We start from the raw sequence: 18,760 nt of genomic DNA on the forward strand, positions 1-18,760 counted from the left end.
TTTGCTAGTCCAATGTAACTCACCCTTTCAGATCGTGACATAAACCTGGATCTCTGGTCTAAATTCCATTCGATAGAGCTGCTTTGGCCCTTGTGGAAAGGGCTGTTGACAGACAGGCTTACTCTTATGTCATTACCCGGTGGGGCAGGCTTCTGTTTTTGGAACAGAGAAAGGGCCTGGAAAACCACTATGGTGCACTGGAGAGAGAAACACGAAGCAAGTAGAGGGGATAGAAGGGAGTGGGGTGGGGTGGGGATGAGGGGGAGGGAGACAAGAGCGTAAACCATTGAAATGACAGACTGTGTTACCTTCCATGAGTAGTACCATTTTCTGTCTATATTGTGTTGTTACCTGTGTGTTCCCAAATTGGCCATTTGCTTGACTCTTGGCCACCAGCCAGTCACTCACAGCCTCTGATCTCTTAAGCTCACCCAGTGTCACGAGTGCTGAAAGTGCATACCCTGTTGCCTCCACCCCTTTATCATCATTTCCACCCCAATGAGTGCCCTCTGAGGAAAGATGGAAAGAGACAGGTACAGGGTGAAAGTCTGATAGATACAGAAAAATTACTAACAGAGAGAGATTATATATCAAAGAAATAAGAATTTGATGTTTAAGGATCCCCATTATTGGGCTCCTGAGTGGTGTAGCGGTCTAAGGCACTGCATCTCAGTGCTAGAGGCGTCACCACAGACACCCTGGTTCGAATCCAGGCTGTATCACAACCGGCCGTGATTGGGAGTCCCATAGGGAGGCGCACAATTGGCCCAGCGTCGTCTGGGTTTGGCCGGTGTAGGCCATCATTATAAATAAGAATTTGTTCTTAACTGACTTGCCTAGGTAAATAAAGGTTAAATAAAAAATAAATAGTTGACGCCAATGGCGACAGCTAGTCTTACCGGCGGTCAGACACATAACAGACAAGACTAATAAGACTAACAGACAAGACTAATAAGATTAAAAGGCATTACAGACAAGACTAAAAAGACTAACAGGCATTACAGACAAGACTAATAAGACTAACAGGCATTACAGACAAGACTAATAAGACTAATATTCCTAATATTGAGCTGCACCCTGTTTGACTCTCAGAACAGTTTCAATTCAACGTGGCGTGGACGAAAGCATTCCACAGTGATGCGGGCCCATGTTGACTCCAATGCTTCCCACAGTTGTGTCAAGTTGGCTGAATGTACTTTGGGTGATGGACCATTCTTGATACACACAGGAAACTCTTGAGCCTGAAAAATCCAGCAGCGTTGCAATTCTAGACACTCAAACCAGTGTGCGTGGCACCCACTACCACACCCTGTTCAGGGGCACTTAAATCTTTTGTCATGGTCATTCACTCTCTGAATGGCTCACACACACAATCCATGTCTTAATTGCCTCAAGGCTTACAAATTCTTCTTTAACCTTCATCTACTCTGATTGAAATGGATTTAACAAGTGACATCAATAAGTGATCATAGCATTCACCTGGTCAGTCTATGTCATGGAATTATTATTATTATTTATTTTTTACCTTTATTTAACTAGGCAAGTCTGTTAAGAACAAATTCTTATTTACAATGACGGCCTACACATGTATTCCTAATGTTTTGTAGACTCAGTGTATTTGAGAGAACACAGTAAAATGGCTTTAAGAGATAACTGGGGGAAACAATGGATGAAAGAAACACTAACATTAGCACTGAAAATATTACCTGTGCTTGTTCGATCTAATTCTTTTAAGATTTTCTCTTTCCATTCAGGTTTTTTAGTCAGTGCCAGGGCATAGGAAGATATGGCTACAGAGTAGGGACTGGATTGAGCAGGAAGTGCATTAAATATGTAATCTGAGGATTTATTCATGACTCCATCTAGGCCCTATGAGAAACACACACAAACACACAGAAGAAGAATGACACCGTAATGAGACTAATAATTAATAACTAATAATTTGTTAACAGTTTGACCTCTTAAATCTGTAACAATAACCAGAATTCCATATTCATCGCAGAATAGAGGTCCACATTACTGAGCAGCACACTAGTCTTCACTGACGCTACCGTATACCCAACTATTACAGCTTAGCCCCAATTGTCCACTGCAGAAAAAAACGGATCTAATTTTTCATCAGACCATCACACAGACTTACAAATGTAGTGATCAATACTAATTTTCACTAAGTCAAAACGTAGGCTACTCAAACCATCAACAATGCATCCCCTTAAAGTTATTTATCCTAATTTACCGTGTAATAATCCTTACAGATCCCGAGGGTCTCTTGCATGGCTATCAGAACAAAAGCAGTTGTTGCCACATCTCCTTCCGTATGTATCCCACCCTGAGTGGAGATGGAAGAACAGATTTTAGTCAAGGAAATATAGCTTTGAACATAGTACAATATTAGTGCTAAAACTTGTGCTTACATAACCTGAAACATACAAAAGTCTACAGGACAAATAGTACATTTCAAAGGGATTTACCAAACATGTTTGCTTGACATGATTTTATATTTATAATAGTGGACAAAAAGTATAAATGAGATAAACAACTTTACTGTGAGCATGAAATTTTTGATTGGAGCGTCTTCTTGAAAAATTCCTGCAGAGTTCTGTTTTTTTACAAGGAACTTCAAAGGTTTGCACACTCTAATATCCTCCACATCCCCAAACATATACACCATTGCAAACACCTTGGCAGTGTAAGCTGTCACCCTGGGGACCAAGACACAGTATTGTCTATTCTGGAGCCTGACGAGTCATATCATACAGTAAGTCTGATGTAAGCAGTCCTGTGTGGCTCAGTTTGTAAGAGCTTACATTTGAGAACTAAATTGTATTGTATTAACATTCTTAAAATAACTGAAAAACTTGAAAATCATGTCGTTTTAAAATGTGATTATCCATAGGGTTGATTTTCATAAGTTTAGGAATCAGAATGCTGATGTGTGGCTCTCTGTTTCATAAGAGAAGGCTGATGTGTTTAACAATTGTAACTAACCACCATAATGCAGGTAAAGCAATCTACAATGATACACAACCATTCATGCAACTGCATACACCAATGACAATTGAGGCCCAGTGAGACGAAACTGATAAATTAACTTACCATGTGCTTGGGATTCCACCATTTTCATAAGGAGAATACGTGTCATCAGAGTTTTTGTAACTAAGGTGTTTTCGATAGCCTATGGAAATCAACAACATGAGAGAGTGGGGGCGATATTTGGAGAAAGAGAGGAAGAGAAAAGGACATTTGATTATATGTGATAGAATTAAAAGTACCTTAATAATAACAAAATAATAATAGAGAATCATAATGCGTACCAGTATGTAATAAGCTATTCATTTATCTGAATGTTGATAATGCGATCTGTGTACTCAATTGATGTCTGATCTGCATTCGATTGGTTATACCTAGGAATTCTTATAGGGGAGCACAGGGCTTCCCAGCTCACTCATTACAAGCAACTTGAAGCCAAAGCTACATCTCCATGTGATCTATTTCCTCGTTTCAGGGGTATAACATGTACACATGTCCACCAAAGAAAGCAGGTGATGTCTCGATGGTACAGTATATTCACCTAGCTTTACATATTCAAGCGCCTCAGCTCTCTTCTCCACTCCCACCTCCTCCCAGGCATTGGCATGGTCCAGGTAGTGTGTGGCGATGATGGGGGCAGTCATTGAAATCAGGTTCTGCTCTACACAGCCACCCGGCTTGTTAATGAGTTTACTCAGCACTGCGCCACCAATGGAGTTGATTACTGTATCTGCCAGGGAGTCCCCTAATCCAAGACAACATTTTAAACTTGTGTTTTCTTGTTTTAGAAAGGCAAATTCCAAATACTGTAATCTATTTGACACCGTTCATGCTAGCTACAAAATTGTAATGATCGGGTTTACCCGATATATGCAGCCTATACCGGATGATGCTTATTAGCCCACATGTACATTATTTTGTCATATATACACTGGGCCTGGTAGAACCAGACTGATCGCTGCGTTCACAATGGCGCCGGAGGGGAGGGCTGCCGTCTTATCGGCTCTCAACCAAGCATGCTATTTTTTATTTTTTATATTTTTTATATTTGATTTTGGGGTTATTCTTCAACAAGTCGGATGAGAGGATATACTACTACAGACACCCGACCAGGCCCAGATCCCTGTGATTCGCTGGAGAAGGAAACTGAGATTTCATGGAAAAAGATCCGGGTGCCTTGTGAGGATCAGGTGACGAGTGGCTAATCTGCCCTTGCCTTCCGTCCTGCTAGCTAATGTTCAATCGCTGGAAAATAAATGGGACGAGCTGAAAGCACGTATATCCTCCAAACGGGACATTAAAAACTGTAACATCTTATGTTTCACCGAGTCGTGGCTGAACAACGACGTTAAGAACATACAACTGGCGGGTTATATACTCCATCGGCAGGACAGAACAGCAGCCTCTGGTAAGACAAGGCGCGGGGGCCTATGCATATATGTAAACAACAGCTGGTGTACGATATCTAAGGTTTCACTTGCCTGAGGTAGTGTGGTCTACTGCTTATCATATACCTAGAGTTTATAGCTGTCTACATACCACCACAGACCGATGCTGGCACTAAAACCACGCTCAATGAGCTGTATAGTGCCATAAGCAAACAGGAAAACACTCCTAGTGGCCGGGGACTTTAATGCAGGGAAACTTAAATCAGTTTTAATTCATTTCTATCAGCATGTTAAATGTGCAACCAGAGGGAGAAAAAAAATTCTAGACCACATTTACTCCACACACAGAGATGCGTACAAGCAAAAATTACAAGCAAAAATTAAAGCAGGAAGCACCAGTGACTCGGTCAAAGAAGAGGTCAGATGAAGCAGATGCTAAACTACAGGACTGTTTTGCTAGCACAGACTGGAATATGTTCCAGGATTCTTCCGATGGCATTGAGGAGTACACCACATCAGTCACTGGCTTTATTAATAAGTGCATTTAGGACGTTGTCCCCCCAGTGACTGTACGTACATACCCCAACCAGAAGCCATGGATTACAGGCAACATTCATACTGAGCTAAAGGGAAGAGCTGCTGCTTTCAAGGAGAGGGACTCTAACCCGGAAGCTTATAAGAAATCCCGCATTGCCCTCCGTCGAACCATTAAACAGGCAAAGGGTCAATACAGGAGTAAGATCGAACCATACTACACATACTTGCAAACTATTACAGACTACAAAGGGAAGCACAACCAAGAGCTGCACAGTGACACAAGCCTACCAGAAGAGCTAAATCACTTCTATGCTCGCTTCGAGGCAAGTAACACTGAAACATGCATGAAAGCCGCAGCTGTTCCGGATGACTGCGTGATCACGCTCTCCGCAGCCGATGTGAGTAAGACATTCAAACAGGTCAACATTCACAAGGCCGCAGGGCCAGACGGATTACCAGGATGTGTACTCCGAGCATGCATTGACCAACTGGCAAGTATCTTCACTGACATTTTCAACCTCTCCCTGTCCGAGTCTGTAATACCAACATGTTTCAAGCAGACCACCATAGTCCCTGTGCCCAAGAACACTAAGGTAGCCTGCCGACTCGTAGCACTCATGTCTGTAACCATGAAATGCTTTGAAAGGCTGGTCATGGCTCACATCAACACCATTATCCCAGAAACCTTAGACCCACTCCAATTTGCATACCGCACCAACAGATCCACAGATGATGCAATCTCTATTGCACTCCACACTGCCCTTTCACACCTGGACATATGGAACACCCATGTGAGAATGCTATTCATTGACTATAGCTCAGCGTTCAACACCACAGTGCCCTCAAAGCTCATCACTAAGCCAAGGACCCTGGGACTAAACACTTCCCTCTGCAACTGGATCCTGGACTTCCTGACGGGCCGCCCCCAGGTGGTAAGAGTAGGTAACAACACATCCGCCATGCTGATCCTCAACACGGGGTCCCCTCAGGGGTGCGTGCTCAGCCCCCTCCTGTACTCCCTGTTCACTCATGATTGCACGGCCAGGCATGACTCCAACACCATCATTAAGTTTGCTGATGACAACAGTGGTAGGCCTGATCATCGACAACGATGAGACAGCCTATAGGGAGTAGGTCAGAGACCTGAACATGTGGTGCAAGGACAACAACCTCTCCCTCAACGTGATCAAGACAAAGGAGATGATTGTGGCCTACAGGAAAAGGAGGACCGAGCACGCCCCCATTCTCATCGACAGGGCTGTAGTGGAGCAGATTGAGAGCTTCAAGTTCCTTGGCACCCACATCAACAAACTACCATGGTCCAAGCACACCAAGACAGTTGTTAAGAGGGCACCACAAAACCTATTCCCCTTAGGAGACTGAAAAGATTTGGCATGGGTCCTCAGATCCTCAAAAGGTTTTCCAGTTGCACCATCGAGAGCATCCTGACGGGTTGCATCACTGCCTGGTATGGCAAATGCTCGGCCTCCGACCGCAAGGCACTACAGAGGGTAGTGCGCACAGCCCAGTACATCACCGGGGCCAAGCTTGCTTCCTGCCATCCAGGACCTGTAATCCAGGCGGTGTCAGAGGAAGGCCCTAAGAATTGTCAAAGTTTCCAGCCACCTTAATCAGACTGTTCTCTCTGCTACCGCATGGCAAGCGGTACCTGAACAGCTAATCAAATGGCTACCCAGACTATTTTCATAGGCCCCCCTCCCCTCCCGGAACGCTGCTACTACTCTCTGTTATTATCTATGCATAACAAGCTTGCTGTCCCCAGTCCACCTGGCAGTGCTGCTGCTCCAGTTTCAACTGTTCTGCCTGTGATTATTATTATTTGACCATGCTGGTCATTTATGAACATCTTGGCCATGTTCTCTTACAATCTCCACCCGGCACAGCCAGAAGAGGACTGGCCACCCCACATAGCCTGGTTCCTCTCTAGGTTTCTTCCTAGGTTTTGGCCTTTCTAGGGAGTTTTTCCTAGCCACCGTGCTTCTACACCTGCATTGCTTGCTGTTTGGGGTTTTAGGCTGGGTTTCTGTACAGCACTTTGAGATATCAGCTGATGTCCGAAGGGCTATATAAATACATTTGATTTGATAGTCTCTTTAATAACTCTACCTACATGTACATATCATCTCAATTACCTCGACACCTGTGCCCCCGCACATTGACTATGACTCTGTACCCCCTGTATATAGCCCTGCTATTGTTATTTACTGCTGCTCTTTAATTATTTGTTACTCTTATCTCTTACTTTTTGTTGTTGTTGGAATTTTCTTAAAACTGCATTGTTGGTTAAGGGCTTCTAAGTAAGCATTTCACTGTAAGGTCTACTACACCTGTTGTATTAGGCACATGTGACAAATAAAATTGGATTGGATTTCACCACTCCATTTCTCTTCACATATCAGTCTGGCCTACTTCTGTTTTGAGCCAACGTCTGTAATGAGGGGCATTATTCAAAACAAACTTGTCTGCAATTGGATCACCATCAACCAATCAGAGGACGGCCGAATTCAAAGCACAGTGTTTGGCCACGCGGCATTTTGTCAAACCCACCCATTGCTTCTGAGAGGATGGTGATTTGATCAGTCATTTGCTAACTTATTCCAAATACCCATCTATTGGAGGAAGGCTAGACTGATACATGAAGTGAAACAGAATGGTAAATTCAGCGATGAGGCTGGTTCCACCAGGCTACACACTGACAGCAAAACATCAAAAACCATTGGATTGTTTCATTAATGTTTTCTTTTAAATATATAGTAGTCACAACACACTTATTTTTATTAGAATAAGCAATCTTTTAGGTTGAGGATACCTTCTATAGTGATGTAAGTACTTGACATTGTTTCTGGAAGCTTGTTCTTCAGGTTAATGTCAACTTTTCCTGTCTGCTTCCCTGTTTCATTTGAGAGGGAACAACACAAAAATAACAAATTATATGTTCACACCTACATAATATCAACCAATGTTGTTGATATGATAGATTTAGGCCTCTGTGTAATCTCAGGAGGACATTCTGGCACATTCTTGACAATGGCCTTAATACATTTGAAAGGAGTGGTTCAGATTTTATAACTTGTAATCCATAGTTCGGTTTTCTTTAAACGGCCACTTCAAACTTCAGTTAAATTTAGTCACCACAAGCTAACAATCAATGGATGTGATGAAGGCATTTGAGCATGTTTTTTTTCTCAGAACAAATCGCCTGAAATCAACTCAAATCAACTCCATATTTGGTTTGATCTTACTTACAGGTGATATGGCCATTTTAATGTAAAAACATACATTAGCCATACTTCCATTGATTGTTAGTTTGTAGTGGCTGAAGTTAGCTGAATTTTGTAGTGGCTGTTTAAAGTAAACCGAACCATGGATTACAGTTTCTCTCGCCCATACAATACTTTCAAGGTGAGGAACCATCTAACATCAAGTTGTAAAGTTCTGAACCACTCCTTTAAGCCATGTTATTTTTTAAGATATAATGGAGGTTAAACAGCTGTTTTGGTCCAAACCGTTCATAAAATCTGGTTGCAGCAACCTTTCCTCTAGTTTGGCCATCTCCACTCCTTCTGGCTATGATATGAGCAGAAACGGGGAGAGAGAGAAACATTTTAAAGAAACATTTTATGTGTCCTCAACTATACTGTGAGCATCACGAGCAGGTGCAGGCAGCCTCACCACAACAAGAAGTTGTTTCTCTATGCCATCTCTATAATACTCGCTCCGGGCCGTTACAGTGATTTGGTGTTTGCCTGGTTTCATGGGAATGACAGTGATGTACAGGACTTTCTGTGACTTTTTGTCCACAATAATTATTTCCCTGTAGGATCCTCTGTAATTCGTTGCTGTGCACAGATCCTCACTGGCCTTTAACAAAACTGTGACCTACAAATAGAGATGAGAAGTTATTTAAGTTGTGTCTAAATCAGGGGAGAATGTCCCCTCTCATTGAAGCCACGAAAGTTCAACGCCGACCGCGGGCTGCAGGCCTTGTTTGCAGTAAATAGGATCCCCCATTATAGTGAATGGAAAAATGACAATCTGTGTAAAAATACAAATTGAAGACAATGATGGTACCAATAATGGCTTCTAATACACCAGATGTTTGTCCTTGAACGGATTGTTTTTAAATCACATACAGAAGTTATAAGGATCATTCAGTTGATAATGGCATTCTGCATTACCCCAGTCGGCCTTCAACTTGAGTTACTCAATGAGAGGAGGCAGCACTGAGATGGCCTGCAACATCACTTCCTGGACTAGGTCAAACTGCGTATGTTATGTCACCATCTTAACGTTAACTGAATTCATTTGGCTTCAATGCGCTATTGAGTCTTCACGTAGGAATGAATGGTGTCACGTGATCGATGGCTTTGTCCATTCATATATATATACACACTGCTCAAAAAAATAAAGGGAACACTTAAACAACACAATGTAACTCCAAGTCAATCACACTTCTGTGAAATCAAACTGTCCACTTAGGAAGCAACACTGAGTGACAATAAATTGCACATGCTGTTGTGCAAATGGAATAGACAACAGGTGGAAATTATAGGCAATTAGCAAGACACCCCCAATAAAGGAGTGGTTCTGCAGGTGGGTACCACAGACCACTTCTCAGTTCCTATGCTTCCTGGCTGATGTTTTGGTCACTTTTGAATGCTGGCGGTGCTTTCACTCTAGTGGTAGCATGAGACGGAGTCTACAACCCACACAAGTGGCTCAGGTAGTGCAGCTCATCCAGGATGGCACATCAATGCGGGCTGTGGCAAGAAGGTTTGCTGTGTCTGTCAGCGTAGTGTCCAGAGCATGGAGGCGCTACCAGGAGACAGGCCAGTACATCAGGAGACGTGGAGGAGGCCGTAGGAGGGCAACAACCCAGCAGCAAGACCGCTACCTCCGCCTTTGTGCAAGGAGGAGCAGGAGGAGCACTGCCAGAGCCCTACAAAATGACCTCCAGCAGACCACAAATGTGCATGTGTCTGCTCAAACGGTCAGAAACAGACTCCATGAGGGTGGTATGAGGGCCCGACGTCCACAGGTGGGGGTTGTGCTTACAGCCCAACACCGTGCAGGACGTTTTTCATTTGCCAGAGAACACCAAGATTGGCAAATTCGCCACTGGCGCCCTGTGCGCTTCACAGATGAAAGCAGGTTCACACTGAGCACATGTGACAGACGTGACAGTCTGGAGACGCCGTGGAGAACGTTCTGCTGCCTGCAACATCCTCCAGCATGACCGGTTTGGGTCAGTCATGGTGTGGGGTGGCATTTCTTTGGGGGCCCGCACAGCCCTCCATGTGCTCGTCAGCGGTAGCCTGACTGCCATTTTGTACCGAGATGAGATCCTCAGACCCCTTGTGAGACCATATGCTGGTGCGGTTGGCCCTGGGTTCCTCCTAATGCAAGACAATACTAGACTTCATGTGGCTGGAGTGTGTCAGCAGTTCCTGCAAGAGGAAGGCATTGATGCTATGGACTGGCCCGCCCGTTCCCCAGACCTGAATCCAATTGAGCACATCTGGGACATCATGTCTCGCTCCATCCACCAACGCCACATTGCACCACAGACTATCCAGGAGTTGGCGGATGCTTTAGCCCAGGTCTGGGAGGAGATCCCTCAGGAGACCATCCGCCACCTCATCAGGAGCATGCCCAGACGTTGTAGGGAGGTCATACAGGCACGCGGAGGCCACACACACTACTGAGCCTCATTTTGACTTGTTTTAAGGACATTACATCAAAGTTGGATCAGCCTGTAGTGTGGTTTTCCACTTTAATTTTGAGTGCTACTCCAAATCCAGACCTCCATGGGTTGATAAATTTGATTTCCATTGATAATTTTTGTGTGATTTTGTTGTCAGCACATTCAACTATTTAAAGAAAAAACTATTTAATAAGAATATTTCATTCATTCAGATCTAGGACCTGTTATTTTAGTGTTCCCTTTATTTTTTTTGAGCAGTGTATATATAGTCATCGGCCTAAAGTGACTGCCTTACTGATCAAGCGACTTCAAACAAGACATCTACCTTTTGAGACACTTCATCGTAGTTGTGTATAACTACTTTGATCTGCACTTGTTCTCTGTTTACAACAGAGTATGGTAGGCGCAGGTCCACATAGAAGTTCTTTACAACAGTCATTTCTACAGGTTCTGCTACACATACACCTGCAAACAGAAAAATATTGTTTTAACGACTGTGTTTCAGACTGATCATGTCATGATAAATAACAAGTTGTTAATTGTTATCTGGGGTTGTACAACCTGTGATATTTTCTACTGCTTGATGGTCTTTTCAATGAATCCTTTGATTCTTGAAAAATATAACATAAGTCTCCCATGAGCTTATGCAGTATAACTGTCTTACTTCATCATAACTCAAACTCAAACCTATCGGGCAAACATTTACCTACGTTTTTGGTGGTGCAATTAACATCTGAATAAAACATAATTAAAATAGGCCCAAATGCAACCTTAAGGGACAGTTAGCTTTTTTTAACCAAATCTCTATTTCTGATGTAAATGGCATGTTATAGAAGTGCCCAGACAACCCACCAGCGAGTAATACTGGCGATACTTTCCGTGAGCGAGCATGCACGTGCTATCTATAAGCACACTCATGCTCGCACAAGGAAAAGTATCACTCTTTCCAACAAAATGGAATATAACATTGCAGATAAAGTTCAGAAGGACACAATTTCATGTGTACAACACCTACATACCTGCATCACTATACTGAGTGCATTGACGTTTCTAAAAGGATGAAATGTTGTGTTTTTGGAGCCTTTGATCATGTTTTATCTGTGCACTGGCACAGCAGAAGTAAGTAAAGTTAAGTAAAAGTATTTTTAAGTACTACTTAAGTAGTTTTTTTGTGGTATTGTACTTTTTACTCCATACATTTTCCCTGACACCCAAAATAACTTGTTACATTTTGACAGGAAAATGGTCCAATTCACACACTTATCAAGAGAACATCCCTGGTCATCCCTACTGCCTCTGATCTGGCGGATTCACTAAACATAAATGCCTTGTTTATAAATTATGTCTGAGTTTTGGAGCATGCCGTGCCGCAGGCTATCTATCAAAAAATGTTAAAAAGCAATTTGTGCCATCTGGTTTGCTTAATACAGTGGGAAGAACAAGTATTTGATACACTGCCGATTTTGCAGGTTTTCCTACTTACAAAGCATGTAGAGGTCTGTCATTTTTTATCATAGGTACACTTCAACTGTGAGAGACGGAATCTAAAACAAAAATCCAGAAAATCACATTGTATGATTTTTAAGTAATTAATTTGAATTTTATTGCATGATATAAGTATTTGATACATCAGAAAAGCAGAACTTAATATTTGGTACAGAAACCTGTGTTTGTCGCTGGGCAATACGGACTTTCAGCTCCCTCCAAAGATGTTCTACTGGGTTCAGGTCTGGAGACTGGCTAGGCCACTCCAGGACCTTGAGATGCTTCCTACGGAGCCACTCCTTAGTTGCCCTGGCTGTGTGTTTCGGGTCGTTGTCATGCTGGAAGACCCAGCCACGAACCATCTTCAATGCTCTTACTGAGGGAAGGAGGTTGTTGGCCAAGATCTTGCTATACATGGTCCCATCCATCCTCCCCTCAATACGGTGAAATCGTCCTGTCACCTTTTTAGAAAAGCTTCCCCAAAGAATGATGTTTCCACTTCCATGCTTCACGGTTGGGATGGTGTTCTTGGGGTTGTACTCATCCTTCTTCCTCCAAACACGGCGAGTGGAGTTTAGACCAAAAATCTCTATTTTTGTCTCATCAGACCACATGACCTTCTCCCATTCCTCCTCTGGATCATCCAGATGGTCATTGGCAAACTTCAGACGGGCCTGGACATGCGCTGGCTTGAGCAGGGGGACCTTGCGTGCGCTGCAGGATTTTAATCCATGACGGCGTAGTGTGTTACTAATGGTTTTCTTTGAGACTGTGGTCCCAGCTCTCTTCAGGTCATTGACCAGGTCCTGCCGTGTAGTTCTGGGCTGATCCCTCACCTTCCTCATGATCATTGATGCCCCACGAGGTGAGATCTTGCAAGGAGCCCCAGACCGAGGGTGATTGACCGTTATCTTGAACTTCTTCCATTTTCTAATAATTGCGCCAATAGTTGTTGCCTTCTCACCAAGCTGCTTTCCTATTGTCCTGTAGCCCATCCCAGCCTTGTGCAGGTCTACAATTTGATCCCTGATGTCCTTACACAGCTCCCTGGTCTTGGCCATTGTGGAGAGGTTGGAGTCTATTTGATTAAGTGTGTGGACAGGTGTCTTTTATACAGGTAACGAGTTCAAACAGGTGCAGTTAATACAGGTAATGAGTGGAGAACAGGAGGGCTTCTTAAAGCAAAACTAACAGGTCTGTGAGAGCCGGAATTCTTACTGGTTGGTAGGTGATAAAATACTTATGTCATGCAATAAAATGCAAATTAATGACTTAAAAATCATACAATCATACAATGTGATTTTCTGGATTTTTGTTTTTGATTCCGTCTCTCACAGTTGAAGTGTACCTATGATAAAAATGAGGAAAACCTGCAAAATCGGCAGTGTATCAAATACTTGTTCTCCCCACTGTATATGGAATTTGTAATGGTTTATACTTTTACTTAAGTACATTTAGGCAGTTCCATTTACTTTTGATACTTAAGTACATTTAAAACCAAATACTTTTAGTCTTTTACTCAAGTGGTATTTTACTGGGTGACTTTCACTTTTACTTGAGTTATTTTCTATTAAGGTATCTTTACTTTTACTAAAGTATGACAATTGAGTACTTTTTCCATGCATGTGCCTGCACATAATATTGAGTTTGCAAAAGGCTTTCGTAGCAAGTTAACATTTAATTGAGAAGGTTTTTGGGAAAGCCTTTTCATCTACCAGAAGACGGTTAGGCCTATTATTAGCATCGTTATATTTTTCCTGTTTCTTAGTTGTTTGAAACCTGGACATTTTAGTTCATATTATGAGGCATGTCTTCCATTGCTTCAAAGTAGCCTATAGCCAAAATCCGACCATAGAAACATGGAGGAAATTATTTTATAAAGACTTCCTCATATGCCTTCTCCTGTTCTATTGGTTTTCTTTCAACCTTCTTTCATTGTCTAGCAGACAAAGGCATTATCCTAGTCATTTTAGCAACCCATGATAGTTGTTGCATCTTCAGATCTTCTCTCTTTCTAAATTTCAAACTGATATTTCCATTGCTGCTCCTAAAATGTGAATAAATAATAGTTTATCAACATTTTAAGCTCAACATTCTGATCTGTTCCATCAGCCTATTAATTGATACAGTGTTTACCTACATTACTTTGATACGCATTGTGGGGATTAAGAAGAGAGTATATATGCTATCACTACTGCAAAATAAGTAGGTATATGGCGTATGCGTATACCCTCTACTACACCACTGTGGTTGCTTCAAGTTGTGTATTTACAGTCTTTTATGTATTGCATTGTCATAAACTCCAATTTCAGTGTTAGTCCGTTAGGCCTATAGCCTAATTCTTTAAATAGCCTGACCCATATTTGCTAAATATGTTGAACATGTTTGCATTCAGTATTGTTCTAATTGTATTGCTTCAATAAGGAAATATACAGTGCATTTGGAAAGTATTCAGACCACTTAACTTTTTCCACATTTTGTTACGTTACAGCCTTATTCTAAAATGGATTAATTAAAAATAAATCCTCATCAATCTACACCCCATAATGACCAAGCAAAAACAGTTTTTTTCTGGCAAATGTATTAAAAACAAAAAAAAGGAATACCTCATTTAGATGTTTCTACAACTTGATTGGAGTCCACCTGTGGTAAATTCAATTGAATGTACATGATTTGGAAAGGCACACACCTGTCTATATAAGGTCCCACAGTTGACACTGCAAGTCAGAGCAAAACCAAGCCATGAGGTCGAAGGAATGGTCCAATGAGCTCCGAGACAGGATTGTGTCGAGGCACAAATCTGGGGAAGGATACCAAAACATTTCTGAGAATTCAAGGTCCCCAAGAACACAGTGGCCTTCATCATTCTTAAATGGAAGAAGTTTGGAACCACCAAGACTCTTCCTAGAGCTAGCCGCCTGGACAAACTGATCAATCGGGGGAGAAGGGTCTTGGTCAGTTAGGTGACGAAGAACCTGATGGTCACTCTGACAGAGCTCTCGAGTTCCTCTGTGGAGATGGGAGAACCTTCCAGAAGGACAACCATCTCTGCAGGACTCCAACAAATCAGGCCTTTATGGTAGAGTGACCAGACGGAAGCCACTCCTCAGTAAACGCCACATGACAGCCTGCTTGGAGTTTGCCAAAAGACACCTAAAGACTCTCAGACCATGAGAAACAAGATTCTCTGGTCTGATGAAAACAAGATTGAACTCTTTGGCCTGAATGCCAAGCGTCACGTCTGCAAGAATCCTGGCACCATCCGTACAATGAAGCATGGTAGTGGCGGCATCATGCTGTGGGGATGTTTTTCAGTGGCAGGGACTGGGAGACTAGTCAGGGTCGAGGGAAAGATGAACGGAGCAAAGTACAGAGGGATCCTTGATGAAAACCTGCTCCATAGTGCTCAGGACCTCAGACTGGGGCGAAGGTTCACCAGCTGTTACGGATACAGGTATCCTGTGTGTGTGTGTGTATGTATCCTGTGTTCTTTTCTCTCCTTCTCCCCTCACAGGTGAAAATCATCACTCCCCAATCAGTCACCAATCAAGCATCAATCAGAAGACACACCTCCTCCTGTTTCCTACCATATCACCGTTCCTTTCCCTTTGTTTAAAAACCCTGTCAATTGTTTGCTGTGGAGCTCAATCTCTCTGTAAATGCAATGTCTGTAGATCTCTCTGTTTCACTCTCTTTATGTATTGAGCAATCTTTTGTTTGAGCACCTCCATAGCACTTTGTCATCACCTGTGAGTATTGTTTTTGGTTATGGTGTTTGTTTGTTTGCTGGTGGGAAAAGGGGGGAACCAAGACAAGTCGCCCATGGGCATACACTACCCGTAGGTAAACTTTGTTAAATACACTAGTTAGAACTGGGCGGACCACCCACTGTATTTTTGGTTAGTTAGTTAGCTGTTAAATTAGGCTAGTCTAGCTTAGGGGTGTTTTTGAATACTTATTGTTTCTTTCCTTGGGTCCAGTTCAGCCCCTTTTCCTGCTCCCCCCATTACCGTGTGTTTATTAATAAACCCTGAGTTTGACGGTAGATTTCAGTTGTCGTGGTTTGTTCGTTCACACTTTTACTTTGTCACTATTATAAATTGCATGAGTTATGTTACGGGTCTCATTACCATCCCCCCCTAGACTGTCGGGCCAAAAGGGATTCGTAACACCTTCGAACAGGACAATGACCCTGAGCACAGAGCCAAGACAACGCAGGAGTGGCTTCGGGTCAAGTCTCTGAATGTCCTTGAGTGGCCCAGCCAGAGCCCGGACTTGAACCCAATCAAACCCAATCAAATTGAGGGGGAAAATGTCTATAAATACAATAAGGCTGTAACCTAACAAAATGTGGAATGCCACACAACCTACTGATGAGTAAGCAGTATGATGACAACGTGATCAGCAGAGTGATCTTCTTTGTGAAAAGGGGGAGACGACCATCCCGGAGATGGCGTGCCCATGAGGGTGTTGAGGTCGTGTGTCTTCTCAGAAATTGGGACAAGTTGACCATGAAGATGGGTGTACTGTATCGTGTTTCGAAGAATGTGGTTACAAAGAGGAGAAAGTAACTGTATGTGGTTCCAGCCTCCATGAACGCTGTTGAAGGGTGTCCATGATGAAGCTGGCCACCAGGGCCAACAGAGAACAGTCTACCTGACAAGACAGAGGTTCTTCTGGCATGGCCTGGATAGGGAGGTTAAAGCATATGTGAAGTGTTGCAGGAGATGCGTCGTGATCGAGACTCCTGATCCGGAAGCAAGATCTCCTCTTGAGAGCATAATAACAACTGAGCCTCTTGAACTAGTGTGCATAGACTTCTGGTCTGCAGAAGATTCTTCAAACAAGTCCCTGGATGTGCTCGTTGTTACTGATCACTTTACCAAATTGGCTCATGCCTTCTTGTGTCCGAACCAGTCTGCTAAGTCTGTAGCTCATCAATTGAGGAACAACTATTTCTGTGTCTACGGGATGCATTGCCGTATACACTCAGATCAGGGACCCAACTTTGAGAGTGCTTTAATAGACGAACTGTTGAGTGTTGCAGGTGTTCAGAAGTCTCACACCATGCCGTACAATCTGATGGGGAATGGGTCCTGTGAAAGGATGAATAGGACGTTGGGAAACATGATCCGGGCCCTGCCGACGAAAGCAAAGCACAGATGGACTCAGGCGCTGAAGTCCCTCACGTTTGCGTACAATTGTACAATCCATGAGACCACAGGCTTTGCACCTTTCCTGCTAATGTTTGGGAGGAAGCCAAGACTGCCTGTTGACATAGTCTTTGGCTCTGTCATAGAGAACCCAGAAGTTGTCGACTATGACCAGTTTGTTCAGTCCTTGAGGAGAGATCTGAAAGAAGCCATGAATACAGCACAGGCGAAGCAGTTGAAGAGGCTAAGCAGTTGAAGCGAAACAGTTGAAGCAGTTGAAGAAGCAGTTGAAGAGGCATGCTGACCTCTATGACAGAAGAGTCAGAGGAGCTCCAGTGGAGATTTGTGATCGAGTGTTGCTGGCTAACAAGGGGGAGCGCGGAAAGCGGAACCTCGCTGACCGTTGGGAGGATACTGTCTACCTTGTCACTGGATTGAATGCTGATAGGCACACTTTTAAGATTCAGAACAGCTCCACTGGACAGGAGAAGACGGTACATCGCAACCTGATAATGCCAGTCAACTTTCTTCCTCTTCCCCATGCTGCCGTTGATGATGGAACAGACATGTCTGGATTAACAGAGTCTGAGGACATGAATGACGGCCTTGTGGTCTCAGCTGCCATGGACACTGCAGTGGATGATGGTGCTGAGTACAGAATAAAAGTGTGGGTGTCGGAGTTGCCTTCTGAAGGAACAGGTGACACAAGCCTGGAGGGTGATGTGCAATCCTTGGATGCTTAGGATATTCCACCTTTGCATTCTGTGGAAGATATACTGCAGCTGGAAGGTCTGCCTCGATCAGAGAGTCTTCAAGAATCTGACCATGACCGTAACAGTGTCCTGAGTGAGCTAATTGAACAGTCTGCTTACAATATCCGTACTGACCTACCAAACTCAGACCATTCCTTATCTGATCAGTTACGCACTGACTGTGTTGACAGACCCACTATTGCAACAATACATAACACTGTTACTCCTTATGCAGTTGAAGGTACTCTGGGTCATATTAGGTCAAGGGCAGGAAGACTATTTAAACCAGTGTCAAGACTGATTGAGATAATGAATCAGCAGAAAGTTAGCTCTTGAAGGTTAATATGTGAATAGAGGGTCAATGGTATTGACATCTTTTATTTGTTTTTACATCATTGTGACCATGATTAGAGGTTGCAGGATGGTAATGTGATGGATATGATAGTCTCTTATGATATGATGGTTTATTTTATTACTTGGATGTTTTAAAGTCGCTGAGTGTACTTAACATGTAACAGGCATGTTTACCTATGAGGGCTAAGGGGATTGATCAACCACTTTTCACTCTAATTCTCATGGAGAATAGTAATAATTGAAAATAATAATTGCTGGGTTCTTAATAACTTGTTTATTTAATTGTATTATATAGTCCACGTTTGTGTAGTCATGGTGGTTCATATTTCATTTATT

General features: G+C 43.0%; 1 protein-coding gene across 1 annotated transcript in view; it reads right to left on the reverse strand.

Moving 5' to 3' along the window:
* The window catches only part of LOC112260752 (complement C3), a 49,535-nt gene that overhangs the window by 5,081 nt on the left and 25,694 nt on the right, over positions 1 to 18,760 (reverse strand). The window contains exons 19-29 of the mRNA XM_024436074.1: positions 11,006 to 11,145; positions 8,649 to 8,855; positions 8,483 to 8,543; positions 7,786 to 7,866; positions 3,572 to 3,775; positions 3,097 to 3,175; positions 2,546 to 2,702; positions 2,237 to 2,329; positions 1,707 to 1,869; positions 352 to 509; positions 24 to 197 (exon numbers count right to left, since the gene is read on the reverse strand). Coding sequence (XP_024291842.1) covers positions 24 to 197; positions 352 to 509; positions 1,707 to 1,869; positions 2,237 to 2,329; positions 2,546 to 2,702; positions 3,097 to 3,175; positions 3,572 to 3,775; positions 7,786 to 7,866; positions 8,483 to 8,543; positions 8,649 to 8,855; positions 11,006 to 11,145 — 1,517 coding nt within the window. The remainder of the gene's footprint in view (positions 1 to 23; positions 198 to 351; positions 510 to 1,706; positions 1,870 to 2,236; positions 2,330 to 2,545; positions 2,703 to 3,096; positions 3,176 to 3,571; positions 3,776 to 7,785; positions 7,867 to 8,482; positions 8,544 to 8,648; positions 8,856 to 11,005; positions 11,146 to 18,760) is intronic.

Source organism: Oncorhynchus tshawytscha, linkage group LG10 (assembly GCF_018296145.1).
Source record: "Oncorhynchus tshawytscha isolate Ot180627B linkage group LG10, Otsh_v2.0, whole genome shotgun sequence".
Lineage (NCBI taxonomy): Eukaryota > Metazoa > Chordata > Actinopteri > Salmoniformes > Salmonidae > Oncorhynchus > Oncorhynchus tshawytscha.